At 50.6% G+C, this 13,415-nt stretch overlaps 1 protein-coding gene across 3 annotated transcripts; it reads left to right on the top strand.

The window, feature by feature from the left end:
• Positions 1 to 8,355: 8,355 nt before the first annotated feature.
• On the top strand, positions 8,356 to 13,364 carry KLK12 (kallikrein related peptidase 12). 3 transcript variants are annotated; one of them, XM_055237642.1, is made up of 6 exons: positions 8,356 to 8,413; positions 8,841 to 9,000; positions 10,433 to 10,692; positions 11,662 to 11,795; positions 13,007 to 13,122; positions 13,246 to 13,303. In XM_055237642.1, exons 1-6 carry the CDS (start codon positions 8,377 to 8,379, stop codon positions 13,301 to 13,303), a joined length of 765 nt encoding a protein of 254 aa, XP_055093617.1. In that variant the 5' UTR covers positions 8,356 to 8,376. The 3 variants fall into 3 exon arrangements, with proteins under 3 accessions (XP_055093617.1, XP_055093615.1, XP_055093618.1); XM_055237640.1 differs by having other exon boundaries at positions 8,358 to 8,413; positions 13,007 to 13,364; XM_055237643.1 differs by lacking the exon at positions 10,433 to 10,692 and having other exon boundaries at positions 8,358 to 8,413; positions 13,007 to 13,364.
• The last annotated feature ends 51 nt before the right edge of the window (positions 13,365 to 13,415 follow it).

Below are 13,415 nucleotides of genomic sequence, written 5' to 3' on the forward strand. Positions count from 1 at the left end.
GGCTCACTGCAACCTCTGCCTCCCAGGTTCAAGCGATTCTCCTGCCTCAGCCTCCTGAGTAGCTGGGATTACAGGTGCCTGCCACCATGCCCAGATAATTTTTTGTATTTTTAGTAGAGACAGGGTTTTACCACGTTGGCCAGGCTGGTCTTGAACTCCTGACCTCAGCTGATCCACCTGCCTTGGCCTCCGAAAGTGCTGGGATGACAGGCATGAGCCACTGTGCCGGGCCAGCATACGTCTAACTTTATAAGAAGTTGATGGCCAGGCGCAGTGGCTCACACCTATCATCCCAGCACTTTAGGAGGCCAAAGTGGGAGGAACAGTTAAGCCCAGGAGTTTGAGACCAGTCTGGGTAACATAGTGAGACCCTCATCTCTACTAAAAATTTGAAAAATTAGCCAGACATGGTGGTGTGCACCTGTAGTGCAGGAGGAATAAGTTTAAGAGATTTACTGTATTAATACAACATGGTAACTCTAGTTAATAACAATGTACCATAGACAGCAGGTCCCTCCTTACTTGAGGTTTCCCTTTCTGCAGTGCAGGTACCTGTGGTCAACCGCAGTCCCACAATAGATGGGTACAATACAGTACAATAAGATATTTTGAGAGAGGGAGACCACATAACACATAATTTTATTACAGTGCATGGTTATAATTGTTTTATTGTATTATTATTCATTATTGTGGTTCATCCCTTACTAAGCCTAATTTATAAATTAAATTTTACGATAGGTACTCTCCATGATCTTGGAACATATTTTCCCTGGATAAGCGGGGACTGGAGGACTCAAAAATTGCTAAGAGGCCGGGCGTGGTGGCTCACGCTTGTAATCCCAGCACTTTGGGAGGCCGAGGTGGGTGGATCACGAGGTCAGGAGATCGAGACCACGGTGAAACCCCATCTCTACTAAAAATACAAAAAAAATTAGCCGGGCGTGGTGGCGGGCGCCTGTAGTCCCAACTACTTGGAGAGGCTGAGGCAGGAGAATGGCGTGAACCCGGGAGGCGGAGCTTGCAGTGAGCCGAGATTGTGCCACTGCACTCCAGCCTGGGTGACAGAGTGAGACTCCGTCTCAAAAAAAAAAAAAAATTGCTGAGAGAGTAGATTTTAAGTGTTCTCACCACATGCACATAAAATAAGAATGTGAGGGATGCATGTGTTAATTAGCTCAACTTAGTCATTCCACAATGTATGTGTATTTCAGAACATCATGTACCAGCCCAGTGAGGTGGCTCACATCTATAATCCTAGTACTCTAGGAGGCCAAGGTGGGAGGATCAAGGCTTGCTTGAGCTCAGGAGTTCAAGACCAGCTTGGACAACATAATGAGACTTCCTCTCTACTAAAAATAAAAATAGAAATAATTAACTGGGCATGGTAGTGTGCATCTGTGGTCCTGACTACTTGAGAGGCTGAGGCAAGAGGATTGCTTGAGCTCAGATCAAGGCTGCAGTGAGCTATAATTGCACCACTGCACTCCAGCCTGAGCAACAAAGCAAGACCCTGTGTCAAAAACAAAACAAAGTATCACATACCCATTAAGGCTCCCATACCCAGCATTACTTTCCATAGAATCAGCAACTGTCAAATATGTTACCGTCGTTGGATTTGGCTAATATGCTCTGTTCCAAAGCTATTTCAACAGCCTCTCAGCTGCAGCTAGCCTTCACCGTGGAAAGCATACAATATGCCTGACCCAGCTGCCCCTGGGGAACCTTGAAGCCTGGCCACTACTGCAGGTGCAGTAGTGAAAAGGTGCAATACCTTTATTTTTTTGAGATGGAGTCTTGCTCAGTCGCCCAGGCTGGAGTGCAGTGGTGCAATCTCTACTCACTGCAACATCCGCCTCCTGGGTTCAAGCAATTCCCCTGCCCCAGCCTCCCGAGTAGCTGGGATTACAGGTGCCCACCACCACACCCGGCTAATTTTTGTATTTTTAGTAGAGACGGGGTTTCACCATGTTAGCCAGGATGGTCTCAAACTCCTGACCTCAGGTGATCTGTCTGCCTTGGCCTCCTGAAGTGCTGGGATTATAGACATGAGTCACCGTGCTTGGCCCGCAATACCTTTTTCTTACCCATTTCAAAGTCCATGGCCAGCACCCCTATAACAAAAGACAGGTTAATGAGAGAAAAGCATAACAAGTGGATTTAACAGTTTTATGTGACATGAAAGCCTTCAGAAATGAAGGCCCAAAAACTCAGGGAAACTGTGTCATTTTGAGGTTCAGTGAAGAAGGCATTGGCATGTAGACATGTGATGTGAAAAACCAGGTAAAATCTTGGGAGGCCGAGGCGGGAGGATCATGAAGTCAGGAGTTCGAGACCAGCCTGGCCAATATAGTGAAGCCCCTATCTCTACTAAAAATACAAAAATTAGCTGGGTGTGGTGGCAGGTGCCTGTAATTCCAGCTACTCAGTAGGCTGAGGCAGAAGAATTGCTTGAACCCAGGAAGCGGAGGTTGCGGTGAGCCGAGATCGTGCCACTGCACTCCAGCCCGGGCCACAGAGTGAGACTCTGCCTCAAAAAAAAAAAAAAAAAAAGCATAAAACAGGTATGATCTCTTGGTCATAAATTGAGGGGGGAACCTACCAGGGCCTGTTCTCATCCTCTCTGTCTTGCATTCCTTCCTCTGGGTACAGGCAGGACACCTGTCACATGAGGGTCTTCAGGGGAAAAGGAATTCTAGTGTCTGTGACTGCTTCAAAGGAGAAGTAAGGGGAGGGGAGAGGAAAGCAGGAGGAGGTTGGAGAGGACTTGTTCCTGAGGCCTTCCAATCTCCTTCAGTTCAAAGCACTCAGCACGCCAAAGTTCCAGACTCTGGGATATCACGTTCTGAGATGCAACACAGGCAAGACCCCAGCTCCATCCACGTTTCTCCAAAAGCACAGCCATGATGTCATATGGTGACAAACACCCTTGTCCAAAGGAAGCCATAGGATACGCTAATTCTAGATTCACAAATACTCTAGAGGAACTCACACAACGGGATGGGCCAGTGCCCCACACACAGTATTTCTTTTCTTTCTTTCTCTCCCTTTCTTTCTTTCTTTCTTTCTTTCTTTCTTTCTTTCTTTCTTTCTTTCTTTCTTTCTTTCTTTCTTTCTTTTTCTTTCTTTCTTTCGAGACGGACTCTCACTCTGTCGCCCAGGCTGGAGTGCAGTGGCTTGATCTCGCCTCACTGCAACCTCTGCCTCCCAGGTTCAAGTGATTCTCCTGCCTCAGCCTCTCGAGTAGCTGGAATTACAGGTGCCCACCACCACAACTGGCTAATTTTTGTATTTTTAGTAGAGACGGGGGTTTCACCTTGTTGACCAGGCTTGTCTCGAACTCCTGGTCTCAAGTGATCTGCCCAACTCGGCCTAGTGCTGGGATTACAGACGTGAGCCACCACGCCCGGCCCCACCTTGGTTAAATTTCTAAAAATTATTTGGTAAAGTGAGGACCGCTCCAGCTGAGACACTGCCAGGAAACAGCTATTGAGTCTCGTAGCACCCACAGCATTAAAACAAACACAAAACATTTTAGGCATCGTTGAGTTCTGGAGGCAACATATTCCTCATCTACAAATTTATTTTATTTTATTTTTTAATAAAAGTTATTTTTTTTTTTTTTTTATAGAAAGGGTCTTGCTCTGTGACCCAGACTAGAGTGCAGTGGTGTGATCATGGTTCACTGCAACCTCAACCTCCTGGGCTCAAGCGATCCTCCCACCTCAGCCTGCCAAGTAGCTGGGACCACAGGTATGCCATTCCACCAGGCTAACATTTTTTTACTTTTTGTAGAGATGAGGTCTCACTATGTTGCCCACGCTGGTCTTTTTTTCTTTTTCTTTTCTTTTTTGAGACGGGAGTGCAGGCTGGAGTGCCCAGGCTGAGTGCAGTGGCACGATCTTGGCTCACTGCAAGCTCTGCCTTCCAGGTTCACATCATTCTCCTGCCTCAGCCTCCCAAGTAGATGGGACTACAGGCGCCCACAACCACGCCCAGCTAATTTTTTTTTTTTTTTTTTCTAGTAGAGGCAAGATTTCACCGTGTTAGCCAGGATGGTCTCTACCTCCTGACCTCATGATCCACCCGCCTCGGCCTCCCAGTGGCGTGAGCCACCATGCCCAGCCTACGCTGGTCTTAATATCCTGGGCTCAAGCGATCCTCCAGCCTCAGCCTCCCAGTGTTGAGATTACAGATGTGAGCCACCATGCTTGGCCGACAAATTTTACTTAAGCCCATTTATGTTGCTATTTTCAAATCAGCCCAGTTTGAACGGGCCCCTCCTCACCCAAAAGCTCTAGAATCTGCCCAAATTGCATCACAACAGGGGCCCCCATTTGGGCTTCACCCCCCAACCTCCTATGGACTCCTTTACTATAGAGGCTTTGGCAACCCCTCTCATGCTTCCTGGAGTCTCTGGATTACCCAAAACAACCATAGATTTCCATGAGTTTCTTTTTTCTTTCTCTGTTTTTTTTTTTTTTTTTTTTTTTTTTTTGAGACAGAGTCTCGCTCTGGAGTGCAGTGGTGCGATCTCGGCTCACTGCAACCTCTGACCCCAGGTTCAAGCAATTCTTCTGCCTCAGCCTCCTTAGTAGCTGGGACACTACTAAGGTACACACCACCACGCCCAGCTAATTTTTGTACTTTTAGCAGAGTCAGGGTTTTGCCATATTGGCCAGGCTGGTCTCAAACTCCTGACCTCAGGTGATCCACCTGCCTCGGCTTCCCAAAGTGCTGGGATTACAGGTGGGAGCCACTGTGCCCAGCCTCCATGAGTTTCTGATGCAAGAGACTGCCCCTCTTGGACCCACACTATATGTCATCAGAAAGGCAATTGCTGGTCCCATATTGGGTTTTTCTGGAAACATAGGAGAGCCTGAGCCTGTGTCCCTGTGTACCCAGCTGCCCGTTATGCCTTGGGTCCTGGAAGCAGCACCCCACATGCTCAGCATGGCTGTGAGGCCTTCTTAACACAGGAGGCAGCCAGCCTGAGCCTCCCAGTATATCCTGCCTGCAGCAGAGGGTGGCTTCCCTATCCCAGTTTCTTGCCAGATTCCATGGTGCTGGAGGAGATCACCTCTTTTCTGGCCCCCTTAGCTACCTAGGGAGCCCCGTGGGAGTAACTGAGTGAATAGCAAGGGGAATTCATACACTTTGTGGATGATGGTGCCACCATCACACAGGATGGAGCTTTCTGGAGAGTAGCTGCCTCTCATCCCTTACTTAGGCTGTTCCTGACCAAGAACGGGTCAGCAAAATTAGCTGAGCTTCAGGCAGTCGTCTTAGCACCAGATACCCAGGTCAATAATCGGCCACGTGTACACATTTCAAAAGATTTTTGAGCCATTGCCAATGATCTGGCCATGTGGTTCTGCCCAATGGCAGCACTAATAATTCCTCATTTATGGTAGCCCCCTTTGCGGTAAAGAACTCTGGGAATCTCTTACCTCACAGATACTCCAAATATTAATCAAGTTCAGGCACGTCTCTGCACATACCATGCCTGGCTAATTTTTTAATTTATTTGTAGAGACGAGGTCTCACCACATTGCCCAGGCTGGCCTCAAACTCCTGGGCTCAAGTGATCCTCCTGCCTCAGCCTCCCAAAGTGCCAGAATTACAGGAGTGGGCCACTGTGGTGTGAAGAAATAAGAGTGACAACTTGTCCTTTGTTCTATCTCCATCTTTCCATCTCTCTCTCTCTCTCTCTCTCTCAATGTCTCTGTCTGTCTCATGTACCCAGGCTGGCCTCTAACTCCTGGCTTCAATCCATCCTCCCATCTCAGCCTCTCAAAGTGCTAGGATTATAGCCATGAGCCACCATGCCCAGCCTCATACTTATATTTACTTGTAGTGAGAACACTTAAACCCTACTCTGTCAGTAATTTTCAAGTACACAATACATCGTTACTAACTATATGCATAGTAAGTTTTAATTTGTATGAATGCTCCTTAAAATCAGGGACCCTGCCTCATGTTTTGTATTCAGTTTTATTGGATATAAATTCCACGTCAGTAAACCTGATTCTCTTAAAAATCTACAAAAAAAAAAAAAAAAGAAAAAAAAGAGAGAGAGGTTGAGTTGGGTAGTTGTTAGTATTTTTGTTTTTGTTTCTTTGCTTATTCGGTTGAGGTCTATTGTTAAACTTGACACCAGAAAAAGGAAGAAGTGGCTGGCGTTTTTGTGCTGTTGAGTGCGTGAAGTGTGTCCTTTCCAGAGAAAAGACACTCATGGTGCTTTTTTGTCCTCTCGGCCCAAAGAAGGAAAGCTCTTACCAGCCAGCAGGAGGCTTTGCGGGTACCAGCGTTATCAACGCCAATCACACTGACCAATGACGTGTTAATACAGTTAGGTCGTTTCTAAGAGCAAATCAAAAGCTAAGGTTCTGTGATTCTGAAAATAAGACATGGACAGAGACTGGAGACCCAGAGAGAAAGTGAAAGACTAAAAGACAGTCATACGGTGGGAGTTTGCTCTCCTCTGTTTCGTTCTGGTTTTTTGTTTGTTTGTTTGTGTGCTCGGTCTGTCTGACCGCTTTTCTTTTTCTTTTCTTTTCTTTCTTTTTTTTTGAGATGGAGTCTCGCTCTGCCACCCAGGCTGGAGTGCAGCGGCGTAACCTTGGCTTACTGCAACCTCTGCCTCCCGGGTTCAAGGGATTCTCCTGCCTCAGCCTCCCGAGCAGCTGGGATTATAGGTGTGCACCACCACACTCAGCTAATTTTTGTATTTTTAGTAGAGATGGGGTTTCACCATATTGGCCAGGCTGGTCTCGAACTCCTGGCCTCAAGTGACCTGCCCACCTTGGCCTCCCACAGTGCTGGGATGACAGGCGTGAGCCACCGCACCCGGCCCTGACTGCTTTTCTGTTGGTTTGTTTCTCAGTTCCCTTCCTCTGAGTCTAATTCCCTCTTTGTTCTCATTTTCTCTCTCTCTGTCCTGTCTCTCTCTCCTTCTTTCTCTCCTTCCATTCCTCCTAGATGAAGCAAAAACTCAGATAAACCAGCACAGAGACCAGGCATGGTGGCTCACACCTGTAATCCCGGCACTGTGGGAGGCCAAGGCAGGCAGGTTGCTTGAGGCCAGAAGTTCAAGACCGGCCTGGCCCACATGGTGAAACCCCGTCTCTACTAAAAATACAAAAATTAGCTGGACATGGCGGCACATGCCTGTAATCCCAGGTACTCAGGAGGCTGAGGCACAAGAATAGCTTGAACCCAGGAGGTGGAGGTTGCAGTGAGCGGAGATCACACCCCTGCACTCCAGCCTGGGCAACAGAACGAGACTTCATCTCAAAATGAAAAACAAAAAACAGCACAAAGTTCCCTTGTCCTATGATTCATTCTCTCTCTCTCTCTCTCTCTTTCTACCATTTCTCCTTCCCTGTGTCTTTTTTTTTCTCTGTGGGTTTTATTTAAGCAACAGAAGTTCTTATGCAAAGAAAAACTTTATGGAATTAGATTGATCCACTTCATATGTGTATATATGAACTCAGTTCAGAAACTCTCTTCTACGCCTGCCTGATCACCTGTTTGGAAGTCTGTTCCTTCATCTCTTCTTCTCTTTCTGGGACTCTTTCTAGCTTGGGCTTCCTGCCCCTCCCATCCACTCTCCTGCTTTCACAGCCTCTCCTTCCCCCTGCCCCTCCCCTGCACTGCATGGGGATGGGCCCCAGGTGTCCAAGGTCTCTCCACCCTCCTTTGTCACTGGAGTCAGGATTAGAACCCAGCTCCCTAGTCACCTTGAGTCATCAGTCCCAGGGCTGCTGACGGGCTTGCAGAGGAGAGAGGGAGTGGGGCTGGGTCTTCCCACCCTGGGTCCTTTCCTCCTTCCCCACTCCATTTAGCTGTAAAGCTCAATTAAGTGTGATTAGCTGAGAAGAGTTTCCGCAGAATTAGAGGACGCCCCACCCCTGTATTCCCAGGCCCCTTGCCTCAACCCGGAAATTGGATGGGCCAGGACAGAGAGTTAAGAGCTTTGTCAGTGGTCTGTCTGGAGCGACAGATGGAAGGAAAGGGACCGGTTGGGCAACATGACAGGTGGCTGAGGAGCCAGGTGCAGAGTGGTAGAGTTGGCTGGCGGAGTGGCCAGCAGATGAGACGACAGGCAGGTAGGTGGACGGAGAGATAGCAGCGACGCGGACGGGCCGAACAGTGACAGCCACATAGAGGATCTGGCAGACAAAGAGACAAGGTGAGAAGGAGGTGGGTGACTGCCAATGAGGGAGTGACACACAGGGGAGCAGGTAGAGAGAGGACAAGCAGGTCATCCCCTTGGTGACCTTCAAAGAGAAGCAGAGAGGGCAGAGGTGGGAGGCAAGGGGAAAGGGTGACCTCTGAGATTCCCCCTTTTCCCCCAGACTTCGGAGGTGACCCACCATGGGGCCCAGCATCTTTTTGCTCCTGTGTGTTCTTGGTGAGTTCTCCCAGAGCAGGGAGAGGGCAGGACTGCGACTGGATCCCTCCACCCCCATGAGGAAGCCCCACCCCCCTCCCCATCTCAGCTCTGGCCCCCAGCCTGGTGGTGAGGAGGAGAGGGGCTTTCTCTGTGCCTCCATTTACCTGCAGCTCTCAGGGCACTGCTCACCTCGGTCTCCCCTATCTTTTGATCCCTCTTCCCTTCTGTCCCTCTCTGAATCTCTGTCTCTCCATTTCCCTCCTATGTGTAAGCATCTTTCTCCCCGGGTCTCTGATGTTTCATGGTCTTTTTCTATCACTGGGTCTCTCTCTCTTTCTCTCTCTTTCTCCTCTCTCTCTCCTGCCTGTTTCTCTCTCTGTGTGTGTGTCTCTCCATCTCTGTATCTTTCCTTCCTCTCTCTGACCCATGCCCCTGTCTGCCCCAGGGCTCAGCCAGGCAGCCACACCAAAGATTTTCAATGGCACCGAGTGTGGGCGTAACTCACAGCCGTGGCAGGTGGGGCTGTTTGAGGGCACCAGCCTGCGCTGCGGGGGTGTCCTTATTGACCGCAGGTGGGTCCTCACAGCGGCTCACTGCAGCGGCAGGTAAGCCCCAAGCTGAGTCCCTTCTTGGGGTGGGCGAAGGGAGGACTATGGGAAGGCAAGCGCTGGGGGTAGGATCACAAGGGAGGGTGGTGCCCACTGGGAAGAAGTTGGTCCTACAACAAGAGAGTCTGAGGTTAGACCAGGAGTGGAACTTCCTTAGCAGTGGGCCTGGGGTGGTGCTGGGCAGGGTGAGGTGTGTTGGGTAGAGAGCCGGGGAGGGTCCTGGAACCTGCCCTCCTGCCTCTCCCATTCTTGCATGTACCCCTTCTTTCCTATAGACATCTGCCACTCACCCCAGCCATTCCCTAACCCAGTCTGGGCCCGGGGCCCAGGTCTGACCCAAACTCTTCTTTTTTCTTTTTTTCTCTTTTTTTGAGACAGGGTCTCGCTCTGTCACCCAGGCTGCTGTGCAATGGTGTGATCACAGCTCACTGCTGTCTCTGCCTCCCAGGTTCAAGTGATTCTCCTGCCTCAGCCTCCTGAGTAGCTGGGATTACAGGCACCCACCACCATGCCTGGCTAATTTTTGTATTTTTTGTAGAGACAGGGTTTTGCCATGTTGGCCAGGCTGGTCTCGAACTCCTGGCCTCAAATGACCTGCCTGCCTTGGCCTCCCAAAGTGCTGGGATTACAGGCGTGAGCCACAGTACCTGGCCTGGAACTTTTTTTGTGGAAGGGGAGCTCAGATGCAAAGAAACAGAGACTCAGGGAGAGAGAGGGCCAGCAGCAGGATGCAGAGAGGCCATTCATCAGCCCACTCATTCATTCAGTCAGCAGCGTGGATGGCACATGCTCCGTGCCAGGCGGTGGGAATAAGGCAGTGAACAAGGCCCACTGATGTCCCTGCCTTTGTGGGCTTCACCAGCCAAGAGAATCAGAAAGAGAGGCCCAGTGCGGTGGCTCACACCTGTAATCCCAGCACTTTGGGAGGCCGAGGCGGGCGGATCACTTGAGGTCAGGAGTTTGAGACCAGCCTGACCCACATGGTGAAACCCCATCTCTACTAAAAATACAAAAATTAGCTGGGCATGGTGGCATGCTCCTGTAATCCCAGCTACTTGGGAGGCTGAGGCAGGGGAATTGCTTGAACCCGGGAGGTGGAGGTTGCTGTGAGCCAAGATGGTGCCACTGCACTCCAGCCTGGGTGACAGAGTGAGACTCGGTCTTGAAAAAAAAAAAAAAAAATGGAGAGAGAGAGACACAGATGCAGGGACATGGGAGGAGAAACAGTGAACACCCAAGATGGAAAGAGGGCGATGGAGGTTGGGAATAAGAGCCTGTGAGAGACTTGGAGAATGAGAGGCGCCGGTGAGAGGACAGATAGTGAGAGGCAGAGCAACGGGGAGCGGCAGGAGCGCCTGGGAGTGTCCGTGGAGGGGTGCAAGGTGGGGGACTGCCTGCCTGCCACCCGCTCAGCCATTGCCACCGGCAGCAGGTACTGGGTGCGCCTGGGGGAACACAGCCTCAGCCAGCTCGACTGGACGGAGCAAATCCGGCGCAGCGGCTTCTCTGCGACCCACCCTGGCTATGTGGGAGCCTCCACGAGCCATGAGCACGACCTCCGGCTTCTGCGGCTGCGCCTGCCCGTCCACATAACCAGCAGCGTTCAACCCCTGCCCCTGCCCAGTGACTGTGCAACCGCTGGCACCGAGTGCCACATCTCAGGCTGGGGCATCACCAACCAGCCATGGAGTAAGGGGCCCGGGGCCAGGGGTCAGGATGGGTACAAGTCTGGGATGCAGGCCGAGAGGTCGAATCATGACACCTCAGAGGAAGGATGGGCAAAGGGTCAGGGTGTGGGATGGGACATCAGGATCATGGTTTGGGGTTAGCGATTATGGTGGATTGGGGTCTTGGAAGTCAAAGGGGTTAAAGGACTGGGTATGAAGTCAGGGATCAGAGGTCAGAGACATGGTCAGAGGTCAGAGTGTGTCAGGGGTCATCACACTGGAGCAAAAGGCATATATATATATATATATGTATGTATGTATGTATAGGATATGGGCATTGTGGGTCATGGGTCTGGGGTTAGAGGTCACTGTAGAATTAAGGTCATGGGATCCAGAGGTTGTACAATCTGGTCAGAATCTGAGGATGGAAATTGGGATTCTATCTGAAATCACATATCTGAGATTGGAGGTCATAGTGTTTGGGGTGTGGGGCCTGAAATTTGGGGTCATGGAGGCTGGGGCTGAACAAACTAGGATCAGCGGACACTGGCGTTGGAAGCAGTGAGGTTCGGAAGATGCAGAGCTGAGGTTGGAGGTTAAGGTAAATACAGGGACATGGGGTCAGGAGACAGAAGATATGAGATCAAGCTGGGATCATAAGGTAATAAGATAGAAGGTCAAAGATCACAGTAGCTGGCATTGAAGAGGGTCAGGTCTGGATTCATTGTCTCTGAGGCTGGAGAGACAAGAGAGTTCTTGAGTTATGCCACTCAAAGTCAAATGTCAAAGATCAAAGAGACCGTCAATCCTCTGGTGTCATGATTCATATGAAATTAAGTCATAAATATGTAACTTGGAGGTTTCGGGATTGTAGTACAGGTTGGTGAGGGGCAGGGGTATTGATTCGGATGGGCCACATCCAGGGAAGAGGGATGTGGCCTCAAAGTGGGGAGATTTAGGGGACCCTGCAGCACGCATGTTCTCTCTCCAGACCCATTCCCGGATCTGCTCCAGTGCCTCAACCTCTCTATCGTCTCCCATGCCACCTGCCGTGACGTGTATCCCGGGAGAATCACGAGCAACATGGTGTGTGCAGGAGGCGTCCCCGGGCAGGATGCCTGCCAGGTGAGCCAGTGCAGGCAGTGTGCGTGGTCACCAGGACAGGAAGTGAAGGGAAGGGGCTGGAAGGAGGGGAACTGATGGAGGATGAATCAGGGAAAGGGGAGGCTGGAGAGAGATGGGGTCAAAAAGGAAGGGAGAGGCTGGGCACGGAGGCTCACACCTGTAATCCCAGCACTTTGGGAGGCCGAGGCGGGCGGATCACTTGAGGTCAGGAGTTCAAGACAAGCCTGGCCAACATGGTGAGACCCTGAATCTACTAAAAATACCAAAATTAGCCAGGAGTGGTGGTGCAAGCCTGTGGTCCCAGCTACTCAGAAGGCTGAGGCAGGAGAATCGCTTGATCCCGAGAGGTGGAGGTTGCAGTGAGCTGAGATAGCGCCACTGCACTCCAGCCTGGGCGACAGAGCCAGACTCTGTCTCAAAACAAAATAATAATAATAATAATGATGATGCTGATGGAGGAGAGGCCCAGGATAAGAGAGGGAGAGAGACAGGGAGTAAAAGGGAGGACCGGGGAATGGAGGAGGGGGAGGGGCAGGGAGAGAAGAGGGAGGAAAGGAACAGAGAAGGAAAGATGGGGCAGGGGTTACAGAGAGAGGCAGCAAAACAGACAGAGAGGACTGGGAGCCCAGACAGTGAACCAGCTGTTTCTGGGTCTCTAAGTCTTTCCCATACCATCCTCCAGCTGGTGGTGTCCCAGACTGAGAGATATTTGAGGATGGCGGTCTCTCCCCTCATTGGTCAGGGCTCCAGCCATCATCATTGAGAGAACTCTGTGCTTTTGATGGAGTCCTGCCCACCTTCTTGGGATTGGTCATTTTTGATGACACTCTCTCCCCTCATTGGTCAGAACCCCAGGCATTGTCCTTGAGAGAACCTCTACCCTTTATGGAGTCCCACCCTCCTCCCCTGGGATAGGTCATTGGTAATAGTGTTCTCTCTCCTCATTGGTCAGGGCCCCAGCCATTGTCCTTGAGAGAACCTCTGTCATTTATGGAGTTCCACCCTTCTTCCCTGGGATTGGCCCCTAGCGACAGTGGCTCTTCTCTTTTGGTTAGCCATTGCCATTGTCCTCCGGGAAAGTGATTATACTCTTTTGTCTGATGACCAGACTTGGAGCCCTCCCCAAGGCCCAGGACTGGGTTGGAGGGTTGGGGAGGAAAACAGAAAAAAGATGTCTCCCTTGTTCAGACACTACTTCTCTTCCCTTCCAGGGTGATTCTGGGGGCCCCCTGGTGTGTGGGGGAGTCCTTCAAGGTCTGGTGTCCTGGGGGTCTGTGGGGCCCTGTGGACAAGATGGCATCCCTGGAGTCTACACCTATATTTGCAAGTATGTGGACTGGATCCGGATGATCATGAGGAACAACTGACCTGTTTCCTCCACCTCCACCCCTTAGCTTGGGTACCACTCTGGCCCTCAGAGCACCAATATCTCCTCCATCACTTCCCCCGGCTCCACTCTTGTTGGCCTGGGAACTTCTTGGAACTTTAACTCCTGCCAGCCCTTCTAAGACCCACGAGTGGGGTGAGAGAAGTGTGCAATAGTCTGGAATAAATATAAATGAAGGAGGGGCCATGTCTGTCCATTTGAAGTCCTCATGCTGGTTGAGACTGGAAGAAGGA

Source organism: Symphalangus syndactylus, chromosome 13 (assembly GCF_028878055.3).
Source record: "Symphalangus syndactylus isolate Jambi chromosome 13, NHGRI_mSymSyn1-v2.1_pri, whole genome shotgun sequence".
Lineage (NCBI taxonomy): Eukaryota > Metazoa > Chordata > Mammalia > Primates > Hylobatidae > Symphalangus > Symphalangus syndactylus.